This window comes from Carcharhinus amblyrhynchos, chromosome 3 (genome assembly GCF_965287045.1).
Source record: "Carcharhinus amblyrhynchos chromosome 3, sCarAmb.v2.hapA, whole genome shotgun sequence".
In the NCBI taxonomy this organism is placed as follows: Eukaryota; Metazoa; Chordata; class Chondrichthyes; order Carcharhiniformes; family Carcharhinidae; genus Carcharhinus; species Carcharhinus amblyrhynchos.
This window is the reverse complement of record NC_137326.1, coordinates 24,629,556-24,656,631: the sequence shown is the minus strand read 5'-3', so window position 1 is coordinate 24,656,631 and position 27,076 is coordinate 24,629,556. Positions and strand designations below refer to the sequence as shown.

Genomic DNA, 27,076 nt, shown 5'->3' with positions numbered 1-27,076 from the left:
TTCAACTCTTAAATGAAACTGATAATTTTCAGTGGATAATTATGGGATGCTATCAGTTTTCTGCACTGATATAAAAGAAGGTTGTATTCAAATTGTGACAAACTTTAACCCTGGCTATTGTGACTTTGCTAACTTCACAACACCACCAAATATTAAACACTTCTAAAATGCCTTTGACAACTACTGGACATCTCAAAACACTTCACAGCTGATTGAATACTTTTGTAGTACAGTTGTAATCTAGGAAATGTGGCAGTCAATTTGCTCACAGCTAACTATCACTCACAGCAAAGTGATAAATTATCAGATAACCTGTTTGAGTTGATTAAGGATAAATGTTGGGCAGGACACTAGGGATAACTCTTTTTCAAAGTAATTATGTCCAGCTAAGAGGACATTGAGGTCCTTTGTTTAACTTCTCATCTGAAAGACAGCACTTCCAACAGTGCACCATTCCTTCAGGACTGCACTGGAGTGTCAGCCTAAATTTTTGTGCATATCCTGCAGTAGAATTTGAACTCTCAACCTTCTGCCTTAGAGGGGAAATTGTTGAGTCACAACTGATATTTAATTAACATTTTCACTTATTTACTGTCACGTTGTTTTCACCATATTAATTGAAATTATTTTTGGACAGATTGATACGGTGCATGTGTTGAATCCCCTCTAAATTGTATCTGGGAGAAATACAAGAAATTATGTTAACGGATTTATAGGCAAATAGCTTTGATTTGCAACAGAAACTATATTATCCACTGTAGCCAAACAGCTTCTATGATTAATGGAAATTAAGTAGAGACGAATTTTGATTTTGCACTTCAGATCTGGGAATAAAGATAAGTAAAATAGAATTAACAAATTAAGTTACTATTTTTGGCTTTGAATCTGACTTAATGTAAGACAGGAGGAGACTGGTGGTGACTGGCAGAACTGGGTAATATTTTGCACAAATTCTATGCCAAATCCGTTTTGGCAGATAATCGGGTGAATTGTTGAGACTAAAGAGGTTCATTAGGCTTCTTACTATTTAGGTAACTAATGGTTGTTATATCAGCAAACATGGAGATTATCTTTTCAGCTGTCTGTCTCACTTTCCTCCTTCAGTGTATCAGGACAAACTGCCCTAGTCTTGATGTTTTTCTCTAGATTCTATCTCATATCCTGCAACACTCTCTAAGACCTCATCTTAACCATGAAATCCACATTTTGCTCTCTTGGCTCTATTCTGACCAAACTCATAGAGTCGTGGAGGTTTACAGCATGGAAACAGGCCCTTTGGCCCAACTTGGCTGTGCCACCCTTTTTTTTAATCCCTAAGCTAATCCCAATTGCCCGCACTTGGCCCATTTCCCTCTATGCCCATCGTACCCATGTAACTGTCTAAACGCTTTTTAAAAGACAAAATTGTACATGCCTCTTCTACTACCTTTGGCAACTTGTTCCAAACACTCACCATCCTCTGTGTGAAAAAATTGCCCCTCTGGACTCTTTTGTATCTCTCCCCGCTTACCTTAAACCTAGTTTTAGACTCCCCTACCTTTGGGAAAAGATATTGGCTATCTAGCTGATCTATGCCCCTCATTATTTTATGGACCTCTGTAAGATCGCCCCTCAGCCTTCTATGTTCCGGATAAAAAGCCCTGGTCTATCCAGCCTCTCTTTATAACTCAAACTATTAACTCCCAGAAGCATCCTAGTAAATTTCTTGCGCACTCTTTTTAGTTTAATAATATCCTTTCTACAATAGGGTGACCAGAACTGTACATAGTTCTGCTGACCAATTAACTTCAGTTTCTTGGTCCTATATTAGCTGATATTGTTAATGGTTCTCTCTCATCAGGCATTCTTCCCATCAAATCTGCTGTCAACACCCTTTCTGAAAAAGCTCTCCATGATTCCTCTCTTCTTGCATGCTACTGCCCCATTTCCAATCTCATGCCCATCATTTCTTCAATTATATGTTTGAATCGCTCCAGTCACATTTTCAGCCCAGATAAGGAACTGAAATTGTACTACTTGTCGCAATTGGCACATTTTGTTTCTTCGGCCATAACTTAGCCCTCCCATCCTTGTTGACCTGTCTGCAGCATTTAACACGGTGGGCCACAATGTTCTCCTTCGGTGTCTGTTCATCATCCAGCTGTGTGGTATTTCCATTCTTACCTATCGAATTGCAGCCAGAGAATCACCAAGAATGCCTCTCCTCTTATTCATGGAATGTTAACCTTTGGAGTCCCCCAAAGATCTATCTTTGGCCCCCTTCTATATCTCTTGCCTAAGCTGTCCTTTATTAATAGCATACGAAAACATGTCTTCCACAGTACTGAACACTGTCTCACCACCAACTGTGGGGACTCCTCCAAAGTCTTTGATTGTCATGCTACTTACTTGATATCCATTATTAGATGAGCAAATATTTCTTCCAACTAAGTATTGGAAAGACTGAAGTCCTTGTATTCGGTCTCCACTGCACACTTAATTTCCTGACGTTATCCATCTGTGGCCTCTGTCTTAAGCTGATTACGACCTTTCACAACCATAGTATTGTGTTTTAGGCCACATAAACACACAATCACTAAGACTGCCTTCTGCTACCAGGCTAACTGCTCAACTTTGATTCTTTGTATTGTTGAAACCTCATCCCTGTCTTTGTCACTGATAGTCTCCTAGTCAGCCTCCGATCCTCCAACTTCCATACGTGTTTTTTTTTCATTTCAAAACTTTACTGCTTATTTCTTAACTCATACCAAAGATTGTTTATCCATCCACCCCTAGCACCTGGTCTGACAACACAATTTTTAAACCCTCATTTTTGTTTTCGCTTCCTCCCTATGCTTTTCGTCTCTCCAACTCTATGCACCTTTTGAGATCTCTGATCTCTTCCTACTCTAGTCTCTAGTGCATCCATAATTTCAATTACAACTTACATATAGCTGTGCTTTAAGTTCCCTTGGCCCTAAACCTTGAAATTCTCTTCTTCAACCTCTCCATCTCTCTCTGCCCCTTTTTAGTACCTTGAGATGGTTTTACTATCCTAAATCCACAAATGAATGCAAGTTGTTTCACTGCAAATAGTTCTGTGTGGAACCTGGAGGGAATACCTGGTTAAATGTGAAATAATTTCCAACAATCAGTATGCACAAAGGAAAATAGACATTAACTTTTTTTTCTCTCTCCACAGGTGCTGCCTGACCTGCTGAGTATTTCCCACATTTTTTATTATTTTTAACAAAATAGCTTGCTACACCACCTGAATGGATATTTGCTGTGACCATCTATGATTCCACACTTTAATTAAATTTGTCTTCATGTGTACCAAATATGAAAGATTTGTCACCTTCTGAAAAGGGAAAGGCGTGCATGTGATACATCCAGAAGAAACTAAATCCTGATTGTTAACATGATGACATTACAACTGCATGCGACAGGTTTGATGGGGCAGCAGACCTTTTCCTGTCCAATGTTTCTTTACGTTCGTGTGATGGGAAAGAAATATTATCTGCAGTGGAAGAATTATAAATCCATCCTGCTGCTAGTTATTACTGTAGTCCTGACCTCAGCATTGTAATGATTGGAAATGTACGTAATTACTCATTGACTTGATTCTATGATTCTTAACCTCTCTTACTTTAATGCATTCTGTTAATTTTGTTGAAGGTTCTGCTTCCATTGTGTTAGTTTCTTGCATTACACCGCACAACTATGATTCTATTCACATCAGCAGTTGCATTGAGTTGGTTTTATTATACCTGGCTGTGTAGACTAGTATTATTGTGGAGTTATGATGTCAAACACCAGAATTGGATATTTTAAAAACACACGTTTCTAGGATTTTAGAAACAACGTTTTATACTGAATTCCAAATTTTGAGCTAAAAACAATTCAGCTGTCCTATTTTTGACAGGTTTTTGGCATTTCTCTTTCTCGCTTTGCCCCAAACGTTTTGTTTTCCAGATTCTTTTCTCTGATCTTCCCTTGTCTTAAGTGTAGTGGGGTAGTTCATTGTTTACAGAGATAATTCTAAAACTGGTGGACTGCAATATACTCCTGTCCGCACTTGAGTTAAAGATAGCAAACAGCAAAATGTCAGTAGAAATTCTTATTTACAGACAGATTGTATCAATGTAAGAGATCCTGTAAACTTGCATGCAATTTTCATCTGAAATTTGGTTATTAACTCAAATTGTCTAACAGGCCTTTGTCTGTTACCAGAAGAAGTGTTTGCACCACTGATGGGAAATAAAAAGCCTGTAGCAGCCATTTAAAGGGCTATATTTTTGGCTGCAAGCCAAGTGAAGAAGTTTATTATTGACATATTTTTGCAAAATGGTTCATTTTCATCCATGACCATTCATGTTTGCTTTTCTGAATGAAGAATGGACACTAAAAAAAAAACACTGGTCTTGAAAAGACTGGACATAACAGGTTGAATGTTGTCAGCAATGCTTGCATGAGGAGTAAGATTATATACTAAATTAAAGCTCCCCAGATAAGGTTATGCAATGGTTTCATACATCAAGTAGCTGCCACAAAGTCCTCCTTAACCACTGCTACTCTTCTACTGACGCATCAAATCATTCATGCAGCCTTTTGCTTGTCTTGCATGATCATACTCTGCTTTTATCACTTCGAGGTAATTTAATGGTGTAAAGACGTGCTACTGATAAACACAGGAATGGAGAGAGGGCTACAGTATTGTGATTTCAGTTTACTGCTGTGGACCTGTTGTTCCTGACACACTGAGCCAGGAGCAAAACTTTACAAAATTGTTGTCTTTCAACCAGAACGTATAATTATAATTAATACAATATAATTACATTATGTTAAAGTGTTAAATTACCAGGCTACTTTTGGATTCAGAAGCGGGAGGTTGACAGTTGTAGAGAGTAAGCAGGAGAGTGGGATTAGCTAGATAGCCCATGGGGAAAAATATTATCATGGAATTGAAGAGTCATTGATCGTTTTCTGTACTTGAATTCTTTACATGATTACCGCAGATGTCGGAAATATTTTAATGGGGGGAGGTTGGAATATAAAACATTTCTTGAACTGGCTGTATGTAAAAAATATATATCATTATGTAAATTTTAATTTTGTATTTTTAATATGTACACTAATGTTGTAACATCCATTTGATAATGTGAGTAGACTTGTTTCTTTTTGGGTGGTTGTCCAGAATCTTGAAGATTCTCAATATGGATAGTCAATATTCAATTCCCATTCGGTAGTGTAAAATTCCTAAACTATTTTACATTTGTCACTTAGTTACATATAGAAACTTAAAATCTACATTCAGTAAGGTTGCAAGCCAGTTATTACAGAAACCTGCATGTTAGCTCTTGATTGCTGTATGTCAAATGGTAAGTGCTAATATAGTGCATTCAGGCTAGCAATTACATTGAAAGTACAGCCTTTTTGAAAAATTAATTCCACACTTCAGAGCTTGCTGAGTATGGAATTATTTCTTAAATCTGAATTAGATACAGATAAGACAGGGCAGCCAATTTCTTCACCTTCAGGATTAAGAGGTACACAGATCAGTTTATTAAGAGGGTGACAATACTGAGTTAAGTCACGGAATATGTTTTAATTCGAATGAGATTAGGCATGCAATGGAAATGAAAAACATATTAATGTTCTTTATATATTTGTTTATCTTGTTTACAGCAGTTCCTGAAACTAGATTGAAGTGTTATATTATAGCATTTTCTTAATATTGTGATTTTGAGAACATCACTTGTAGTTCATTGTGTCATCAATCTTCAAGATTTGATGTTTACAATTTAATTTGTAATGTACAAGGAAATATCACATATAAATCCTTCAGCGATGTCCCACCTTGCATGGTTTGTAAATTTGAGCACATCCAAAACTGATACTTGCATCTTAATATGTACCAAGACCTATTCATCCATCAACCCAGTGCTTGCTGACCTCCATTGGCTCCAAACCAGAAATGTCTCAATTTTCACATTCTTATCCTTGTTTTCAAATCCTTCATTCACTCATCCCTTCCCATATCCACGATTGCCAGTTCCACAATCCTGACATGTTTACACTTGCACAATCTTGGCCTATATGCATTCTCCATTTTCATTGCTCCATCTTCGGTGACCTTGCTTTCAGTTAAATGGGCCCTAAACTCTGGAATTTCCCCCCTAAATGTCTCTGCCTCACAGACTCTCCTCTGTGGTGTTCTCTTCAACTAAGATTGTGGTAACTGGGCCAAAGATCTCTTCTAGGGATGTTTCACAATGTATAAATGCAAGCTTTCATATATTGTTTCATTTGAGTATGTTTGCAAATTAATGTGTTTTGAACATAAGTCAGGTAGATGGGTTTGTTTTGATTAAAATACATCATTATTTTCATTGAAAACTTGAAATTTGATTGCTAGAAACATTCCCTTATGAGTTGGCAATACTGCTTTGTGCTTGATGGTGTCAGTTTAAATTATGTTGGTGCTGAAAGGTAGCAGGATGAACTAGGGTTGGTGATTTATGTTTGAAAACTGAAATGTTTAGTACATGATTACTAGATAAGTAAAATTCTGCTCCTCTTTTGAGGATTTACTTGATTGAAAAACGTCAAATATCTGTTTTATATCTATCTGTTTCCCTTATATTTTCACTGCAAAACAAAGTTTATGATTTCCTTAAAAACTCAAAAGAAGACTAACTAATTTCTAGCTGATGTGGAAAATCTTAAAGCTGGTTGAAAGAATTTAAATTTGGCTTCTGTATTTCAGATGTTATTGAAAGCTTCAATTTTGAAAATGTTCATGCATGTTGAATACAGCTATTATGTTACAATAATTTTGTGTCGAGATAACCAGTACATTGAAAAAGCGAAGGAATTGTTTTCCTGCTTGTTTTCAGTAATATGTCTGATAGAATAAATTTAAAAATAATGAACTGAATATCAGTGTTACATCTGTCAATTTTTAGGTGGTGAGGAGACATGGTGAGATGTTGTAATGATGAAATCTTAGATTTGAATATTGATTAATGCAGTGATTCTGTTAAATCGTGAGCATACAACTATCGTCTCCATTTGGCTAGCTTCTAAAATTTGCATGTCCTTTTTTTGGTCTGCATCCTTTATAGCTATCCAAAGATTTTGCATTTTGGTTTCAGTTCAGAATTCTCTGAAGTGCAAAGAAATTAAGGTAACCAGGATGACGTGACTTAAATAGAAAAATCGTTAACCTGTCCTTCCCATTTCTTTGTTACAAAAGAGGATCCATGACTGGATTCAGGCCAAAGAATGGGCTGACATGAATTGTTGATTTAAAAAACTAGAGCTGATTTGCTAGCTACCTCATAAACGACTGGTCTTCATGCCACATGACCAAACAGCATTATGGTTTTTATGGCTAATATCAGGGCATTGGACAGGGGTTGAGACTGTTAAGTGAGCTTTGTAAGAGGGTTTCTACATTTTTTTCAGTTTTTGTGTCATCGGCCTATGATTTATTTATTCACAAAGCTACAAGTAATAACTTTATCGATGTGAAAACATTTAAGTAATCTTTTATTAGTTATAAAGTTGTAGCTGATCAATACCCGAATGTTGATTTGTAAAAAATTAAATTCAATTTTACATTTTCTCATTTGGAAGTGAAACAGAACCTAAGAATGTGTGATCTCAGTGACGACGCTTGTTCAGTAATTATAGTAAACTGATAACTGTGTCTTCTTGCTGAGGTGATCATTGTCATGGTGTGGCAGTGCTCTTAACTTGGGCATAAATTATCAATTTCTTTGTAATAGTCAAAATGAAAAATATTATTTATAATATCAGTTACTACTTAGTAAACTGTTAAAATCAAAATTGCCATACAATCATGTCTTGGTCTAACTGTAGTTATTAAGTAGACTATCAGAAACAAAACCAGTGTGGATTATTTTGGAAGTACTGCTGCATGGTTTATCCTGCAACTGACGTAGCTGGAGTCAGAGAAGTGGGCATGCACCAGCATACTTTCTGAAGCAAGCAATGCCTTGGTTACCTTGGATCTGTTTTCCTGTGCGACTGATCTTTTATTATTAACACAGTATTAAGGCAAGTGAAATAATTTTCTACACAGAAATGGAACGCAATGGCGCACCCATTTGATTTTCTTTTCTCATTTTGAGTTCCTGTAAAATGCTAATCCGAGGGAGGCCCTGTGCCAGTTCCTTGCAACGGTTCACGTTTTTGTGTCGCTGCCAGTATATTCCTAATATGTATCCATTTGGGTGCTGCCTGTGCCAAGTACTTGCTTCCATCTGTGCTCAATGTGAAAACAAATTCTTTGGAGGAGGTTACAGACAGAGGGGTGCAAGGGTGCATATGAGAGCAAGTCTGGGATTTATGCCAAGCTGTGACCAAACATTAAATAGACGATTAAGTAAAATTCATTGTTCGTATGTCAGCATGAAAGAATATATCAGTATAATAAGGTGTAGAAGGTCTGTTGATGTATTTGTGTGTGTTTTGTTTGTAATTTTGGAATTGTGAGTGCATCCACATTGGGTTGTAGAATGACATCCGCCCTTTTGAATATTAATGTAAATGAATACGAGGCTAGTTTTGTAAGGGCGTTAGCATGCATCAGAAGTGCTGTTTGTCTGTTCATCAAGGCTTTTTTTTTAAGAATTTTGTTTTGTCTGAAAAGCTTATATGAATCATCTTTGATTTGATTTTTCAGTTGTTGTCAAATGTATCTAAGGTGATCAAATTAAAATTGAAGATGCCTTTTTTTTACCTTTTTAACATCACTTTTCCCCCCATTTTTACAGTCAGTGTTCCACAAAAGAAGCTTACAGCTTCACTTTTTTTGTTCTACAGAGTGAATGATACCAAGGAGAGGATTCCCTGTCCCTATTTGGCTTGCGTTTGAAGTGCGGCAAGTATCTGCATTTTGGCAATAAAAATAGCATTCAGCGTCATGTTACGATTTTTCCTTTTCTAATGAGTCGCTATGGTTTTGTTTCTCAGCCAAGGAGGTAAATAGTATGCGTTTTTACCAATATTTTTGTTTTTAGATGTTAATTTTGAATTGGTATCTATGCTTTAAATTTCTTGAGGGGCGCCTTAACTAAGCCAGTGACACATTAGGGAGGACTATGGCAAAAAGAAAATATCTACAATAAACTGTTTGTTGAACTGAAAAAAAAATTGAAGAAGCGTTAAAATGAGTAGTACAGAAATTAAAATAACAAAAGGTAATTTTCTATATGGATGGATGTAAAAAAAGATGGCGATTGAATGTTTCTGATCTGCAGGGACAATACTGCAATGCAGATGTGCATTTCAAAATACTCTTAGGCTAAACCTTTTGTTCAGATTATGAGAAACTAGTTTAGGCTATTTTAATATATAGAAATAAAGCTATTATGAATCTAGTATAACTGGCATGCATGCAGGAAATTTGAAAGCTGCACATACAACAAATATGGCTGTTCATTGAGATTAATGATCTGGTGCAGTGTTAGGCTGATAGATTTTTATTCTAAAATGTTTATTTACGGAGGAGGAACTTGTTTACTGTGCAGAAATTATCCAATTTTATAAAATAACACAAATTAAGGATTCTAGTATTTAGATTCTAGCTTGCATAACATGTCCATAATATTTTTGAAGTAATTATCAACCTTTTGTGCTGATTTTAACTTTCTTTCCCCTTCAAAAAATGCAAACTCAAAAACAGTATTTTTTAAAATATATGTGCTAGTTAACTAATTTTCATTGCATAGTGGGTTAATTGTGGTAGATTCCTAAATTTTAGACAGTGTAAATTGATCATATTTGAGGAATTATGGAAAATATTGATATGCTATTACTCTTATTCTATGAAGGAGAGATGGTACGTTTATTAACCATATGTTTAGAAAAGGGCAAATTCAGTCTATTTTGTAAATTTAGGCAAAAATAGCAGAGTTCGGGCCTAATACAGCTAAAGGCATAGGGGGGTGAAGAGTTTTGGCATATGTAGAGAGCAAGTTTAGTTGGAGAAGGAAAATGAAGAGCTGCAGGTGTGTGTTTAAAGGTGAAAGATAAAGTTAATTATAAAATGTTGTAGAAATTCAGGAAAATATACATACAGGAGTTCTCATTGAACTCATAATGGATTTGTTACTGTGGAGTGAATTAATATTTAGGAGATACATTAATCTTGGAATTTAATCATTTTAACAGCTCTTTTATTGACAAAGAGAATAAATTCCTTAATTATATTTAAGACGTTTTGAATTTTATGATATTGAATAAGCAACTAGCTTATGCTATAATGTGAAGTGGCCTGCAGCATTTACTCCACAGTATTGAGTGAATTTTAGTTGTCTTTTCAGAAATGGTTCTTCATGTTGCCTAATATGTTAAAATTAATATGTTGGTATTTCTACTTATCTCACTCTGGAATGGACGATTTAATCAAAATAGTTACTACATTTCAGGGGCAGTTACTATGTTAGATAACAAAAAAAAGTCTATTTCAGTCTTAATGCAGTAGGTCAGTTTATTGCCTTGCTGTTATTTCTATGATAATCTAGCTCATATCTAGAACTCATCTGGTGAGAGAATCATATCCTACCATTTTTTGACATACCAATGGGCTGCACCAGTTTCTTCTTTTTTTGTTGCTTATTATTCCTGCCTTCTTGCATGTAGTGAATCTTGCTGAAGAATGGTTCCTTTGTTGCTAATTACCCTCCATAGCATGCGCAAAATAACTATTCTTCGTGCGCGAGCCTATGATTACTGGCCGCAAGTTCAGTTCCACAAGTGTCTCTGTTTTTGGCACTACAAATGCTGTTTTTGGTCCAAAATGGCATTCATACCAACATGTGCACGTTTATGGTGTGGACCACACCCAGTGCCTTAACATGGTTGTTGGGAGTGAGCACTGGAAGTACACAGAGTTAGACAGGTCATGCAATCAGTCAGCATGTGATTTGAATCTAGTGGTGCCATTTTCACCCTCAGTTGTTAACCTTGCACAGTTGCAAATTTGTTTAAGAGCAGGAAGGACCCCTACCAGCATTATTTAAAAGGATCATCAGGTACACTCAGATTAGTTGATTACTGATGGTTGTTGCTGAAATAGTAGAAGTGTTTGTAGATTCGTATGTGACTTAAAGTTGCTGGAGTCTTAATGGTTTGGCACTTGAAGGTCTTGATCCACATTTCAAGAGTTCTGCATACCCAACTTGCGTCCAGTCATATGTGCTGTACTCTCCATCCTCCTTGGCCTGCAGCATGACAAAGAATGAGCAGAGGTGACATAGAGGAGGACAAGTTGCTTGAAGAGGAATAAGTAGGAGGAGAAAGGTTTTTAGCAGGATCTTCACCTAGTATGTTCATGGAGTAACCTTCTACCTCATGGGGCAACAATGTAGGTGATGCCTCCCTTTCACTAAGGAGATGCTCACTGAAATCCCTCATCTTTTGTGGACAGACCTTCAGCCTTATGACAGAGTAATGACGACGTTACGAGAGTCTGAAGGTGATCTTGGTCATGAGCTTTTTTGCATCGGGCTCCTTCCAAGCTGGAGCAGATGATGTTTGCAGCATCTCACAGTTCATAAGAACATACGAAATAGGAGCAGGAGTAGGCCATCTAGCCCTTCGAGCCTGCCCCGCCATTCAGTAAGATCATGGCTGATCTGTCGTGGCTCAGTTCCACATTCCCGCCCTCTCCCCATAACCCTTCATCCCCTCTCTTATCAAAAACCCATCAACCCGCGTCTTAAAAATATTTAGCGAGGTAGCCTCCACCACTTCAACGGGCAGAGAATTCCAGAGATTCACCACCCTTTGAGTGAAGAAGTTCCTCCTCAACTCCGTTCTAAACTGCCCCCCCTTTATCTTGAGGCTGTGCCCCCTAGTACTACTATCCTTTCTGAGTGGGAAGAGTCTCTCCACCTCTATCCTATCCATCCCATTCATCATCTTATACATCTCAATGAGATCTCCCCTCATTCTTCTAAACTCTAACGAGTACAAGCCTAGTTTATTCAGCCTTTCCTCATAGCTCAACCCCCTCAACTCCGGCATCAGCCTAGTAAACCTCCTCTGCACTCCCTCCAAGGCCAAAATATCCTTGCGTAAGTAGGGCGCCCAAAACTGCACACAGTACTCCAGCTGCGGCCTCACCAATGCCCTATACAGCCGCAGCAAGACCTCCCTACTTTTATATTCAATCCCCCTCGCTATGAAGGCCAGCATCCCATTCGCCTTCCTGACCACCTGCTGCACCTGCAAGCTGGGTTTTTGCAACTCATGCACAAGGACCCCGAGGTCCCTCTGCACCGTCGTCTGCTGCAGTTTTTCTCCACGTAAGTAATAATCCTTCCTACCATTATGGAGGTTGCTGATGCTCATTAAATTAGGAGAGCTGAATCTATATCATTATCTCTTATCAGAGAGGAGCAGGCACAGCTTTGCCATGGAGCAGGATGCCGTTTGTTATACACACCACTCTGCAAGTGTTGCATATAAACTTGGAGATGTACCACAACTGGAAGAAAGTTGTTTTTCTCAATATCCAGGCAGTGTGCAATCACATGTAATATAGGTTAATGCCTATATTAACCTATAGGTTAATATAGTCTTGGTGCCTTTATTCTGTGATAATATATTTTGCTATCAATATTTCATCCACAATGAGAAACCAGAGTGTGGTGGTTGAGGGCTATTCGCTGACTAACTGACTTTGGTGCACAACTAATACACGTCTGCGTATAACATGAACTATGCTGACATACAAAATGTCACAAGCAGACCATTTGAGCGCTTAAATAAGTTTTCCACTGTGTGGACTGCTCTGGTGAAACCCTGTAGTATCTGCCAGAATGCATTTTGCAATTCATTATGATTTGCTATATTGTACCCTACATATTCTCACCATTGTGAGTAGGTATACGGTGAGCAGAAGAAGGAATGAGGAAATCACCACAGTACCTTTCCGATTAGGCTTTTTTTTTTGCAGGTCTGCCAATGCATCAAACATGCCTTTTAACATTTTTCTGTAAACCTCTTCATTGAAGTCCTCATACAAGTCCTGTGCAGCAGAACTTGTGTGATCTCTCCCTCATGTGCTAACCTGGCTGCAAGTGACTTGCCACATGTGGATTCTGTCTGTTAAGCTAGCCTAAATAAAGTAAATACACTGGGATGTAAATGCACTGTCAGTATCAGAGCTGACATCTGCAACTATAAAAGTGAGTGATGATGTTTCTCCTTCATCAGTCTCTTCATCCCCTTTCTCTTGCTCTTTCAATACCACCTGACAAGATTATAATTCTTGAGATCTGAAAGGAGGAAGGGAAAGCAAGAAATGAATGTTTAAACCACCCACAGTTTGTAAATTAGAAGAGTTTGTGGGATGAGGGAGAAGTAAGATGTGAGAAGGCCGATTTATTATGAGCATACTGTCACTTGCATGGTTTCAGTTCTGCTGCTGGACATGGCCTCAATCTTGGCCATTCCAATGATGTAGAGTGCCATCTCCATGACGGAGATGAGGGCGTACGTCCACACCTGTCCTCTGCTGATTTGATGCTGCTGCTTGCATTCTGCACCACCTTGTTCTGCATGAGAGGGAAGTATGCCAGTAAAAGATGCAATGTGTCTAATTGCGGTGAGTGTTGTGGTTAAATAGCTAGCTTTCTGTGCAAGCTGTAAAATGTGGGTGTGAGGCTTGCAACAGTGCGTGCATGTGTGCGGATGAAATGAAGCAATAAATGTTAAATACTAGTTGTGGTTGGCAGTGTTGATTAAATGAAAGGAAAGTGATGAGAAGTGTGGGAGGCTAGTAATGGTGGAATATAGCATTTGAGGATGCACTTAGGAACTGTCCACGCATGTGAGACCATTGAACTTTTTGCAGCATTGCATTCAGATCCCCAAGGGCTACAGTGCTGAAATTGTTTGTGGTGCTTAACTGCTTTTGCTACAATATCTCTCTGAAAGATCATGCTGTCTGTCATGACGTGCCATTCTAGTGACTTTTTCAGGTCAAATTCCTGGTTAGATTTACTTCTAGCACCGCTCCCACCAAAATGCATCTCCCCTTTAAGAAGGGCCAGTTGGCTTTAAGTAATACGAACTAACCTGCACTCATGTGATTTCGCACCCCAGCTCAGGAGTGCTTAGTGTTGCATACCACATCATATAAATAGGCAGGCAGTACAAAGTTTGCATGCTACCTGCATCAGAAGCAACCACATGGATTAATCATGCATCAAATCACTTCATGATTGAATTTTGTGATCCTAGTGTTATTGGGTCCTTGTAGAAAGCACCCCAGCTGAACTTGAAGTGACTTATCTTTCTTGCACAAATGTAAAATTTGAAGAGATTTGCTGAATATCAGTGCAAGTTGGGTTTTTTCCCTTTCCCAAGCTTTGGGCACTAAATTAGCTGCAGTTTCTATTGGCTGCCTCGCTAAATATTTTTAAGACGCGGGTTGATGGGTTTTTGATAGGAGAGGGGATTAAGGGTTATGGGGAGAGGGCGGGAAAGTGGAACTGAGCAGCGACAGATCAGCCATGATCTTATTGAATGGCGGGGCAGGCTCGAAGGGCTGGATGGCCTACTCCTGCTCCTATTTCTTATGTTCTTATGTTCTAATTGTTGGCTTGATTGAAATCAGCTAATTCAACATGCTGCAGAGATCAAACCTTCCCTTGTAAGGCTGAGTGCATCCCATTTAGTAAATTTACCTACTTAATCTTTTCACTGAGTATTATGTTTACTCAGGAAAACCAGTTTTATTCTGATTTATTTTTGTATTAAGAGGTATATCTTGTGCAGTGTTAGTGGGTTGCTACTCGAGTTTTACGAAAAATATGTATTTTTTAAATTGTAGATTTTTATTGCAGCAGCTCGTATACTAAACGGATGGGTGAAAAAATGCGAAAATGGTTAATTGCACACACAGTAAATATTTTTCAGAAGCCCCTGTATATTGAATGATTCATTGAAGAGGAAGTACATCATGTTGGGAGTGAAATCCTGTTATTACCACTTCTTGGTGGGTATGAATATAAGTGACATCTGCAAACTAAGTAGTGGTCATTCACTACTAGAATTCAGTTGGTTCAATCTAATGTAAAAATAATTCAAATTATAGATTGTCTGTATTTTGATTTGAAGCTGAGTAAAATGTCTACATTGTGAATGGTGATCTGCTTGTGGGTTTGCCAAATGCTACACAATAGAAGCATTAGGCTTTCGTATCTTTATGTAACATGAATGAGGGTTTTAAACTGCAATAGTTACATTTAAGTGCCAGCATTTTATACTGTTAACAAGATATTATAGCTAACTTTCTTAGTGCTACCATTTGAAGAAATTCTTGATGTAAGTAATTAGATCAACAGTGGGTATTTTGGTGTAACAGATGTGTAGAGGGAATAATTTTTTGTATTAAACCAATTATAAACATTTTTATTACTTGCAGTAAGATTTCTAAAGTTCTTCTTTCCAGCAACCTTCAGACAGTTGAGTAAGCTCACGTTGACAACCAAGAAAATAATTTGTGATACCTCTTACAAGTGAATTCATTCTATTTCTTGATGTCGACAGACTTCTTGAGAGTTTTCCACTTATCTTCACCTTTGTGAAATTTTCCATCTGGTTTATCAAGTTCGATGTCTATTCTAAAGTTGTTTTTAGTTTAATTCTATTAGGCTGCTACACTACAGTTTCCTGTTTTAGTCTTTTTTGGAAAACAACAGTACCAAAAGAGATTTGATTTATTATGTTTAGACAAAGTTTATTCACAGAGCTTGCCAGCACCTGGGATTGATATCTTGGATACTATATATCCAAGCAGAGGTTAGAAAGTGGATTATTGGTCACACTGTACACTCTTCACTTAAGATTTTTAAACATTTATTCTTTCACGGATGTAGGTGTCACTGTATAGGTCAGCACTTATAACTTTTGATAAGTGATGGTGAGCGGGCTGTGTAGTGTAGGTACACCCACAGTGCTGTTAGGAAATGAGTTCCAGGATTTTGTCTCAGCGTCAGTGAAAAAATGGCAGTAGAATTCCAAGCCAGGATTGTTCGTGTCCTGGAGGGGAACTTGCAGCTGGTTGTGTCCCATGTATCTGCTGCCCTTGCCCTCCTAGATGGCAGAGGTTATTCATATGGGAGGTGCTGTCAAAGAACCTTGGTGAATAATAGTTCATAAGATATAGAAGCAGAATTAGGCCATTCAACCCATCAAGTCCACTCTACCATTCAATCATGGCTGATATGCTTTTCATCACCATTTTCCTGCCTTCTCCCCATAACCTTTTAACCCATTACAAATTAGAAATCTAACTTGTCAAACTTACTCACTGTCCCAGCATCCACTGCACTTTGGAATAGCTGGAATTGCTACAGTGCATCTTCTAGACACTGCTGCCACTCTTATGTTGATATTGGAGAGAGTGAATATTTAAAGCAGTGGCTGGGGTGCCAGTCAAGTGGACTGCTTTGTCCTGAATGGTGTTAAACTCCTTGAGTGTTGTTGGAGCTGCACTTATCCAGACAAGTGGAGACTATTCCATTACATTCCTGACTTGTGCCTTGTGAACGTGGACAGGTTTTGGGGATTCAAAGGCAAGTTGTTTGCCACAGTATTCCTAGCCTCTCATCTGCTTATGTAGCCACAGCATTTATCTGGCTGGTCCAAGTTGTAGAATTCCTGAATGATCCAGGATAACTCCATTTAAAATTAGTGCCCACACATTCACCAAATTGAAGAAAATAATGGGATGATTTGAGAAATTATGTTCCAGTCAGCACCTTGGGTTGTGACCTCGAGCATTATATCAGTTTTTTTGTCCGTTTGGACTGGTGGTGCATGGGGAATTACAGGGGTGCATGAAGGACTGCAGTGCTTAATGCACATCTTGCTAGATGGTTGGTGGCTGGGGTGTTGATGGAGAACAAAAGCAGCAAAACGTAAGGGGAACTTAACAGCAAGTTACCCTGTCTAGAATGATTGTTTCTGTGAGGATGAAGATGGCATGTGAGGGATGGATGAGATGAAAGAATTAGTTAAGTGTGGCACAATGATGGAGATTATTATTTGATACAACTCATCATTCAAAGATTATTCTTTGTGTTGAAAATGAAAATTCACTGGATTCAAATGGAAAAGCATGTATCAGTGTTGATTGAGAGTTTTTACAGTGTCTAATTCCAGTGGAAATGACACTACACAAATGTAGACTCAAGGAGGAAAGTTATAATGTTTCTTAAAAAAATTGAATTTGATTGGTGGCCATTTTCTTCAGTCATAGATGTTGAAATAGGATCAGGCAGATTTCAAGGAAATAGTGTTTATATTTGAATAATGTTACTCCCATCAGAGTTAAATCTCCCTTTTTATTTCAGGCAAAAACTGTTCTCAATTTTATGGCAATAAACAAGTTCCGAGCCAAGACTCTTGGCAATATTCCTCATATCGTTTGTGCAAATGGACATCTTGATGTAGCTTTTTCCAGAGTGAGAAATTCTGCTTTTGTCAAAGTCTTTGGTGAAAGAATGACCAGAAACACACTATGAAAGCGCTGTGGCAATCAGGATAATAATTTGACTGACTTGAAATATTCTGTTTTTTTTCTGCTAATGTACTAAAGCTTTTCAGGTCCCATTTTTGATGGACCTCTTACAATGAAAATATCAATAAGACCAGTTCCTTTTCCCAGCTACATTGGTAATGCTGCAACATGTGAACTAGGTTTGTCATCAGTGATTTTATTGTGAAGGATTGCATTGACATCCTTACCTTAACTGAAACTTGGTTTATGGGTGGCAGCATGTTCTGTACAGTTAGTTACATTTTCCATCCACTTTTCTGTCCAAACTGCCAGCAAGCAGGGTGGCCATAGAACCAAATCACACCCTGGTCACTATTCCAATTTCCTTGGCAGCTTCTCCCCTTTTTTCATTTCTCCATCCCACACTTTCAAAATTGTAATTGTTTCTTCACCTCTGCGACACCAGTTACTGCTTGGCAAACAGGAAACAAAGAGTAGGAATAAACAGGTATTTTTCGGAATGGCAGGCAGTGACTAGTGGGGTACTTCAGGGATCGGTGCTGGAACCCCACTTAATCACAATGTGTATTAATGATTTGGATAAGAGAACAAAATGCAATATCTCCAGATCTGCAGTTGACACAAAGCTGGGTGGGACGGTGAGCTATGAGGAGGATGCAGAGATGCTTCAGTGTGATTTGGACAAGATGAATGCGTGGACAAATGTAGAATAATGTGGATAAATGTGATGTTATCCATTTTGGTACCAAAACCAGGAAGGTAGATTATCAGAATGTGAAAAGACTTGGGTACACCAGTCACTGAAGTTAAGCATACAGATGCAGCAATCCACGAAGAAGGCAATTGGTCTGTTGGCCAAACAGGAAGGCAGATTATTATCACAATGTGAAAAGACCTGGGTATAGTAGTCACTGAAGTTAAGCATGCAGGTGATGAAGAAGGCAATTGGTATGGTGGCCTTCATAATGAGAGGATTCAAGTATAGAAGCAAGGATGTTTTTCTACAATTATATGGGTCTTTGATGAGACCACACCTGGAATATTGTGTGCAGTTTAGGGCTCCTTATCTGAGGGTGGATGTTCTTGCTACAGAGGGAGTGCAAGAAAGGTTTACCAGACTGATTCTTGGGATGATGGGACTGACATATGAGGAGAGATTGAATTGGTTAGAATTATATTTGCTACAATTCTTAAGATTGATGGGGGAATATAGAAACTTATAAAATTCAAACAGGATTAGACAGGGTAGATGCAGGAAGAATGCTCCCAATAGTAGGGGAGTCCATAACCAGAGATCACAGTCTGGTTACATGGGGTAGACCACTTAGGACTGAGATGAGATATTACTTCTCTCAGACACACACTGTAAGCCTGTGGCATTTGCTACCACAGAGAGGAGTTAAGCCAAAACATTGTATGTTTTCAAGGAGTTAGATATAGCTCTTGGGGTGAAGGGAATCAAAGATATGGGGAGAAGGTAGGATCTGGTGATCATCCATGAACATATGAATGGTGGAGTAGGTTTGAATGGCCTATCCTGCTCTTATTTTCTGTGTTTATATCAACTAAGTCCTTGCTGATCTACATTGATGTTTGGTCTCCCAAAGCCCCCTGTTCAAATCTTTCACAGTTGCAATAAAATTGGTAACTACCACCTAGATAGGGTAAATAAACTGAGAGTGCTATTGATTTTTATGCTGAGATTTTAATTTTTGTCTGTAGATGTTTTAATAAAATTGCAACAACAGTTTGAATAGTTTTTCAGATATGCAATAATAATCAAAGAATTGCAAACATATTGACCTCACAATAAAGGAAAAATGTCACATATGTAAGAAAATAATGGATAGTAAACCCATGTAGTAAATTTTTCCAAAGCAAAGAACACAATTGAGATTCAGAAATAGAAACATTTAGAAACAGAAGATAAACTAGTAAATTACTTTTTCAAGCTTTAATATCTCATTTTCTGTCAATTAATATTTGGTTGGGATATTTGCACTAGAGTAACTTTTGAATGTCATTATTAAAAAAAAGTACAACTCTGAACAAATATATTGTGAGATTTCAAACAAAATAAGTTTGTTCATTGGCAAAGTACTGTAGCTAAATTATGTCAGACCTGTCACATGTAGATACATTTTGAGAGGTAAACTGATCTATGTCTTATGTAAAGATTATATAAAGTGTACAGGTATACGTAAAATGTCTACCTTGTTAATGTTTGTTGTGCTGTGCTGTGACATTAGGACATGTTTGCACCTCATTTTCCATATGGTGATTTCTGATGTGATCATAAAATCATGTCGTGGGAATTAGAGAACCATTTTGTGATTCAGTTATATAACTCTTAATGTCTGGATCAAAAATGCTATTGGGAGAGGCCTGGGAATAGGTTGTGTGGAACAATGCTTAGGGAAGATATATATATTGAAATGGGAATTAATAATAGAACATAATAAATGTCAGGACAGTCTGGTTCTTAATTAAACTTTTACAGTGTGCATTATTCAGTTGTATAGAAATTTTGATTTGGAGAGAGTGGATTAGTTCTATACTTCTAAGTAATCTGTCGTGCCAAATAATGATGCTACCATGGCAACATTTTTGGTATTTGGACTTCAGTATTTTTAAGTAGATTTGTCGAAATTAAATATCCATGTGAGAGTTTGACTTTGTGTTGTGGCACATGTTAAAGCGTTCGTTGTTTTATTCTGTTTCCACAGAGCACTAATTGCATAAACAGAATAAAGAATGCGTCAGAAGTAGAGTTTGCGCTTTGGGATGAGGTAGTAGGTTGTATAGTTTTAGGGTCACACCCACACTGGGAGATAACTATACAATCTACTGTCTTTCCTAAGGTAGCAGAATATCTTCCACAGCTAAATAACGTCCATTGATACCTATCTTATGTATGCAATGTTGTTATATATTTATTATAAAAATCAAGAAAAGTGGCATTTTACATCTTGTACATATCATTTAGTCTGAGGACAGGGATGTGTTCTTATCTAACATCATTCATGATATTGACAGCAAACAAATTGCAAATCATGCAATACATTTTCTTGTACAGTGCAATACTGAATAAAAAAATAGAAACCTGTAGATTTTTTGAAAGAAGTCTGTAGGAATTACAGTAAAGATTACTAACAGTCTGGTATTTCTTGACTAGTGATGTTACATTCTCCATATAAATATTTGCATAAACTAATTTCCCGAGACACTTCATCTAGGTAATTGTTAATTTCATTTCTTCGGTATGTTTTTGTTAGTCTTTTAGCTAAATCATGCAGAAAACTTACCAAAGCAGTGGGATATTGAGCTTTTTTTTATTCTAATGAATTGTTATATTAATAATTTGAGTCATTTCCCCTTTCCTGCCCTTTGTTTTAACAAGTTTTTACACTTTATGATTTTGAAATTTCATTAAATTCTTGCCTTATGTTCCTATCCAAATTGAGTTTGATTAGGAAAAAAACATTTTGCCCTTTTAACATGCATTTGAAATAAGCAGATTCCCGCTATCACCCCACAAATTAGCTTAGCTAAATTACTTAGTGGCTAGCTGAGCTGTAGACAGGAAGGTGCCAGATTCCATCATTTCTCTATTGTATTAGCTGATCTCAGGCAAGTTGGCAGTATAAACACTGCAGTTGGCCTCAACAGTGCTGGCTGTTCGAAAGAAGGTACACTGAAGTTTTCTGCTACTGATCAATATTCAGTAAGGCCCATCTTTGAAAAGCGCATGTGTGAACATCAGTTAGGTGCAGGATTGGGTTTCACTAATGCCTCCTTCATTTAAGCAGCCAATCAATGCTTATTGATATTGATGTGGTTTTTAATGAGCATTTTGGCAAGACACTAGAGGATAGTTGTCACCCATGAACTGTAAAGCAGCAAGGATTCACAGCTTTCAGTAGAGGAGCTGAAATGTGGGGGTGTGGTGCAATTGAATACTTCAATTGTGTTGAGGTTTTTTTCAAAAACAAACAAATGTATTTTCAGCATGGAACTGTTATTTTCACAAAACAATAGGACATCATTTTAAGAAAACAAAATAGTCACTGGCCTCTTACTAGACATTGAAGGTAACGCCACTAATCCATACTTGTACTTTAAAATATTTCATTAATTTTCCATTACAGAAAAAAGTAGCAAGATGATCAATGTGGATAATATGGTGAGCTCCTGGGTAGAGGTAGTAGGTTGCATAGTTCGAGGACTGAAATTTTGGCCCAAAGGAGATAACTATACAACTTGCTGCCTTTCCTAGGGCATCATACTGAACGTCACAACTGAACGTCTTAAACTTCCACAGACCTGACTCAGCAACGCGCAATAAGTTTCGAAAGGTAATGTACAATAGTGCAGGTTCTGGTCTGTTTGTGAATTTCTGTATATGTTTAAACACAGCAAAGACGGCTTTTGTGGATTTTCTGATTTTGTTAGTGTTGTTGACATAAATTACTCATATTACAAGTTCTGAAATATTGATGGGAGAACTTTTAAAAGTGTTGTTCATTTTGGTGTATCTGTCGTTTTGAAAATATACTTCATACCTGGATGATATTTCTAATGTTATTTAAATAAATACTTTGCTTGCAAATTTGTAGTTTCATTTTTTGATTGTAAAGAGTGTCTCGTTTCCCACATGTAAGTTCTCCATTAGTAGAAATGAGTTGCTGAACTCAGATTCTCTCCCGTTGGAGATGGTCATCCATCTACTTGTATCTCCTTTGACTTTCAACAGCATTACCATTGACCAGAATCTCCCCACCATCAGTATCCGAGGAGTGGGTGGAGTTGGTGGTGGATCAGAGGTTGGGAATTCTCTGGTGGGTAACTCATCTCCTGACCCACCAAAGTCTGTTCACCATCTACAATCCAGAATATGATTGAATGCTCTTCACTTATCTGGATAAGTGCAGCTTTTTAAGAAGTAACCCTATCTAGAACAAAGCAACCCATCTAATTAGCATCCCCATCCACCACATTAAACATTTAAAACCTCCATTAATGCACAGTGGCAATAGTGTGCACCTTGCGCTGCACCAACTCATTAAAGCTCCTTCAACATCACCTTCCAAACCCACGACCTCTACTACCTAAAGAACAAGAGCAGCAAATACATGGGAACAATATCATCTGCAAGTTCTCCCCTCAGTTGTGCACCATCTTGACTTGGATTTGTACTATTCATTCTTTATTGTTGCTGGATTGAAAACCTGAAAGTACTTTCTAAACAGCACTGTGTAAAACAGATGGACTGCAACAGTTGAAGAAGGTGGCTCACCATCACATTCTCAGGGGCAATTAGGATTGGGCAACAAATGCCAGCCCAGTCAGCTACAAACAATCCTATGAAACAATGCAAACTCCACACTGTTGAAACACACATTATCCACATGTCTGCGTGGGTTTCCTGCTGATACTCCAGTTTCCTCTCACACTCCAAAGATATGTAGATTAGGTTGATTGGCCATAGTAAATTGCCCCTTAATGTCAGGAGGACTAACAAGGTAATTAAGTGGAGTTGTGGGGTTAGGGCCTGGGTAGAATTGTGCTCAATGCAGACTTGAGCCAAATGGCGGCCACCTGCAGTGTAGGGATTCTATGATTGCAATAATGAAAGCTCACAGGAATCTTGGGATCACAGGGTGAACTGTCCACTAAAAAAGGTACTCATGATGTAGAGATGCTGGTGTTCGACTGGGATAAACACAGTAAGAAGTCTCACAACACCATGTTAGAGTCCAACCAGTTTATTTGATAGTAATCTCACAAGCTTTTGGAAACGGTGTTCCTTTGTCAGGTGTGTGGAAGGTCCACACACCTGACAAAGGAACACCGTTTCCAAAAGCTTGTGAGATTACTATCAAATAAACTGGTTGGATTCTAACATGGTGTTGTGAGACTTCTTACTGTGTTTACACTAAAAAAATAGCCAGGCCACCTTGCCCAACTGTTTTATGGTCACAGAAGTCTACATTCATTTTAAGTTCGAGGCTGCATTGCAGAATTACTTTGTAAGCAAATCCAGCATTTATAAACGGGATTGATCAGGGCTGCCCAACATTTTTACGTGGAGAGCCACGTTTCATTTTCTTCTCACTCACTAGACTGTGAGCAAATTTTGCAACGATAAGGCATTAGAAATTTATCTTGCAGTTAAAACAAAAAAAAATGTGTATTTCAATCACAAGCTTCAAATTACAAGGCTAATTTGTTAGTGTATTTGTCACTGTATTGAACATATTTCATCTCCAGGGTCCTAGCACACAGATGTTCTTAGTCTCCCACTCTCACTTTTCTCCTCCCACCCCAACTTCTCCTATCCCCAATGCTTTTTCTCTTACCCTCTCTCCTTCCCACCCACCCACTGTTTTCTTCATTGTGGTGGCCATTTTCTGGACTGTTCCAGTTTGGATCCTGATTCCAGTCTATCCCAATTCCAGCAGCACAGACTGGGCACAATTAGTCCTTTTGGCCCGTCGAGTCTGTTCCATATTTCAATCATGGCTGATATAATTCTCATCCCCATTCTCTTGCCTTCTCCCTGTAACCCTTGATCCCCTTATTGATCAAAAACCTATCTATCTCTGCCTTAAAGACACTCAATGACCTGGCCTCCACACCCCTCCATGGTAATGAGTTCCACCACCGTCCTGTGGCTGAAGAAATTCCTCCTCAACTCAGTTTTAAAGGAGCTTCACTCAGATTGTATTCTCAAGTTCTAGTCTCTCCCATTAGTGAAAACATTCTCTCCATGTCCACTCTATCTAGGCCTCTCAGTATTCTGTAAGTAAGTTTCAAAAAGATCCCTTCTCATCCTTCTAAACTCTGAGTAGAGGCCCAGACTCCTCAACTGCTCCTCATATGACAAACCCTTCATTCCTGGGATCATTCTCATGAACCTCCTCTGGACCCCCTCCAAAGCCACCACATCCTGAGGTATGGGGCCAAAACTGCTCACAATACTTCAAACGGGGTCTGACCAGAGCCTTATACAGCCTCAGCAGTACATCTCTGCTGCTGTATTCTAGTCCTCTACAAATGAAAACTTAACATTGAATTTGGCCCCCAACCTACTTCCCATTTTTAAATATTGGGGAAAGCTGACAAGGAAATCTCACAATCCTCAGAGAAATCTAACACAATGTCACAGCTCGTTGCCTACCACTTACTTAAAGGGATCAACACCATCAAAAGACATGATCCTGCTTAATTTCACAGTGTGTGAGCATCCAGTGCAAAACTTGGGCCAACATTTCAGAAAATTTCAACACGTGTTTATTGTCTTTAGTCCTGTGACAGGCTGTTTTTTCATAAATTCATTATCCAAAACATTAAGTGAATTTGGTATTACCACAGAATTGGCAATGAGTAGTAATATTTATGGTCTACCCCACTTAATTGTATTTCATTATTCCATAAGTGCCCTTACCAATAATGTTATCGTGGGTAAAAGATCACATGGAACCAGTATAAATGAAAACTTGTGTTTAATTGGTACAGTGGCTAGCACTGCTGCCTCTCAGTGCCAGGGATCTGGGTTTGATTCCAGCCTTGGGTGACTCTTTGAAATTTGCACGTTCTCCCTGTTTTTGCGTGGGATTCGTCCCACAATCCAAAGATGTACAGATTACGTGGATTGGCCATGCTAAATTGCTGCTTAAGTGTCCAAAGCATCATAGAATCATAAAAAAATCTACAGTGCAAAAGGAGGCCATTTGGCCCATCAAGCCTGCACCAACAACAATCCCACCCCATCCCTGTAACCCCACGTATTTACATTGCTAGTCCCCCAACATTCAGGGGCAATTTAGCATGGCCAATCAATCTAAAGTGTAGGTTAGGGGGATTAATGAGATAAATATGTGGGGTTATGGGGATGGGGCCTGGTTAAGATGCTCTGTTGAAGGGTCAGTGCAGAATCAATGGGTCGAATGGCTTCCTGCACAGTAGGAATTTATGAATGTGACAACCACAGAAACCAATTAAATTGCGATTTTGTGTTATTTCAGCTTGCCAGAGTCATAAAATATACAGCTAGTCAAAAGTATGAAGTCTGGTGATAACAAAATGCAACTCTTGTGCGTCACAAATGAAAAGTCGAATTCAATATTTTTCATTTTGTAAAATAATACAAATAATTAACATTAATGCTGTAAAGAGTGAATTCCTTACAGATTGAAGTAGTATGCTTTTACAACATCTTTTCCATTCTTTGATAGAACAGCACCCACAATGCTTACGTGGTCGCATAATACACTTGTAAATCCTCTGAAAAGAAGATGATAAAATCTATAAATTATATGGTAGTTTTTGAAAAATACAGCCTTAAAATTTTAGCAAAACAATAAATACAATTCCCTCCAAATTGTTATTCATCACTTTTACAAATTTTGGTTTCAGATGCACCGGGTCTTATACCTCTATTCTATTGCTCTCTCAAACTTCTACTCTACATCTCTATACAAACAGTACAGGTGCAGTAGATTCTCTAGCCCTGTAGGATCACCTCTGCAATGCATCAAATTCCATCCTTGCCCTGTCCCATTATCAGCAAAGGTTAGCCTCCACAATCATCCTTAATCCAACCACTGTACTATTCTGTCTGGTTATTGATGAATCTGAATTCATGAATTTTAAAATTGGAAAAACTAACAAAATCCTGTTATTCTAGAAATTGCATGCACACATCCTTCTCCCACTCTCCAAACTTCTTGCTCAGGCTGAATCTTAAATGACCCAAGCTGTGTTGCCCATAAACACAACCTTTTTTAATCACCAAGGTCATCAACATCCATCCTCATTATATACACAGGTGCAGATATTCTCATCTCTGACAGTCATTTTCAAACTGGCTTCTTTCAAATTTAGTCAACTCCAACCTTTTACTACCTGCATCCCCTTCCTTCACTTTTGGTGTGCTTATATTCTAAATTTCTGTTTTCTAAAGGCAAGGCAGAGGGAATTGATCTTAAAGTGTCCTTAAAATCTCTCTTGAACCACACATTGGCTGGAATTCTACCATTCCCTGCACGCACGCACATACACAGCCCCCACCAACACTGCCACAGGAATCAAGCAGGTGAGAAGCAGACCATGGAAAGCTCCTTTGATCTCGGGCGGGATTTTATAGTTTTGGGATGAGTGAGGCCCGTAAAATCCTGCCCATTAGGTCAATTCCGCCAACTACTGTCTGGTTATTTCATTCCCTATCCCACTTGTGTAGTAATTTGGGACATTGTGCTTTGTTTCAGGTTAGGTAAACAGAAGTTGTCATTCCTCATTGCCCCTAAAATGACTCATATAAATGCAAGGAAATAGATCTTACCTGGACCTCTGGTGAGATCCCCCCAGTAGATGGTAATTACTTTCAAGGCTGAGACATTTGTTTGGTTGCCTTTTCCAGGTATAGACTCGAAGTGACAAGTCCATTGATGCAGTGATGACACGGAAGGGATCCTTCATACAAAAAAAGTGAAAAATTGTTTAATAATTAGGCAGCCATGTTAATTT

At 38.2% G+C, this 27,076-nt stretch overlaps 1 protein-coding gene and 1 long non-coding RNA gene across 2 annotated transcripts in view; one reads left to right on the top strand and one right to left on the bottom strand.

Moving 5' to 3' along the window:
* LOC145337523 (uncharacterized) overlaps window positions 1-22,157 on the top strand; it is a 28,891-nt gene extending 6,734 nt beyond the window's left edge. The window contains exons 4-6 of the long non-coding RNA XR_013885365.1: window positions 8,833-8,990; window positions 14,855-15,019; window positions 17,382-22,157. This is a non-coding gene — a long non-coding RNA (uncharacterized LOC145337523). The remainder of the gene's footprint in view (window positions 1-8,832; window positions 8,991-14,854; window positions 15,020-17,381) is intronic.
* A 2,879-nt stretch (window positions 22,158-25,036) lies between these two features.
* The window catches only part of fbxw12 (F-box and WD repeat domain containing 12), a 33,280-nt gene continuing 31,240 nt past the window's right edge, over window positions 25,037-27,076 (bottom strand). Inside the window, exons 9-10 of the mRNA XM_080182304.1 lie at window positions 26,892-27,022; window positions 25,037-25,834 (exon numbers count right to left, since the gene is read on the bottom strand). Coding sequence (XP_080038430.1) covers window positions 25,735-25,834; window positions 26,892-27,022 — 231 coding nt within the window. The 3' untranslated portion in view covers window positions 25,037-25,734. The remainder of the gene's footprint in view (window positions 25,835-26,891; window positions 27,023-27,076) is intronic.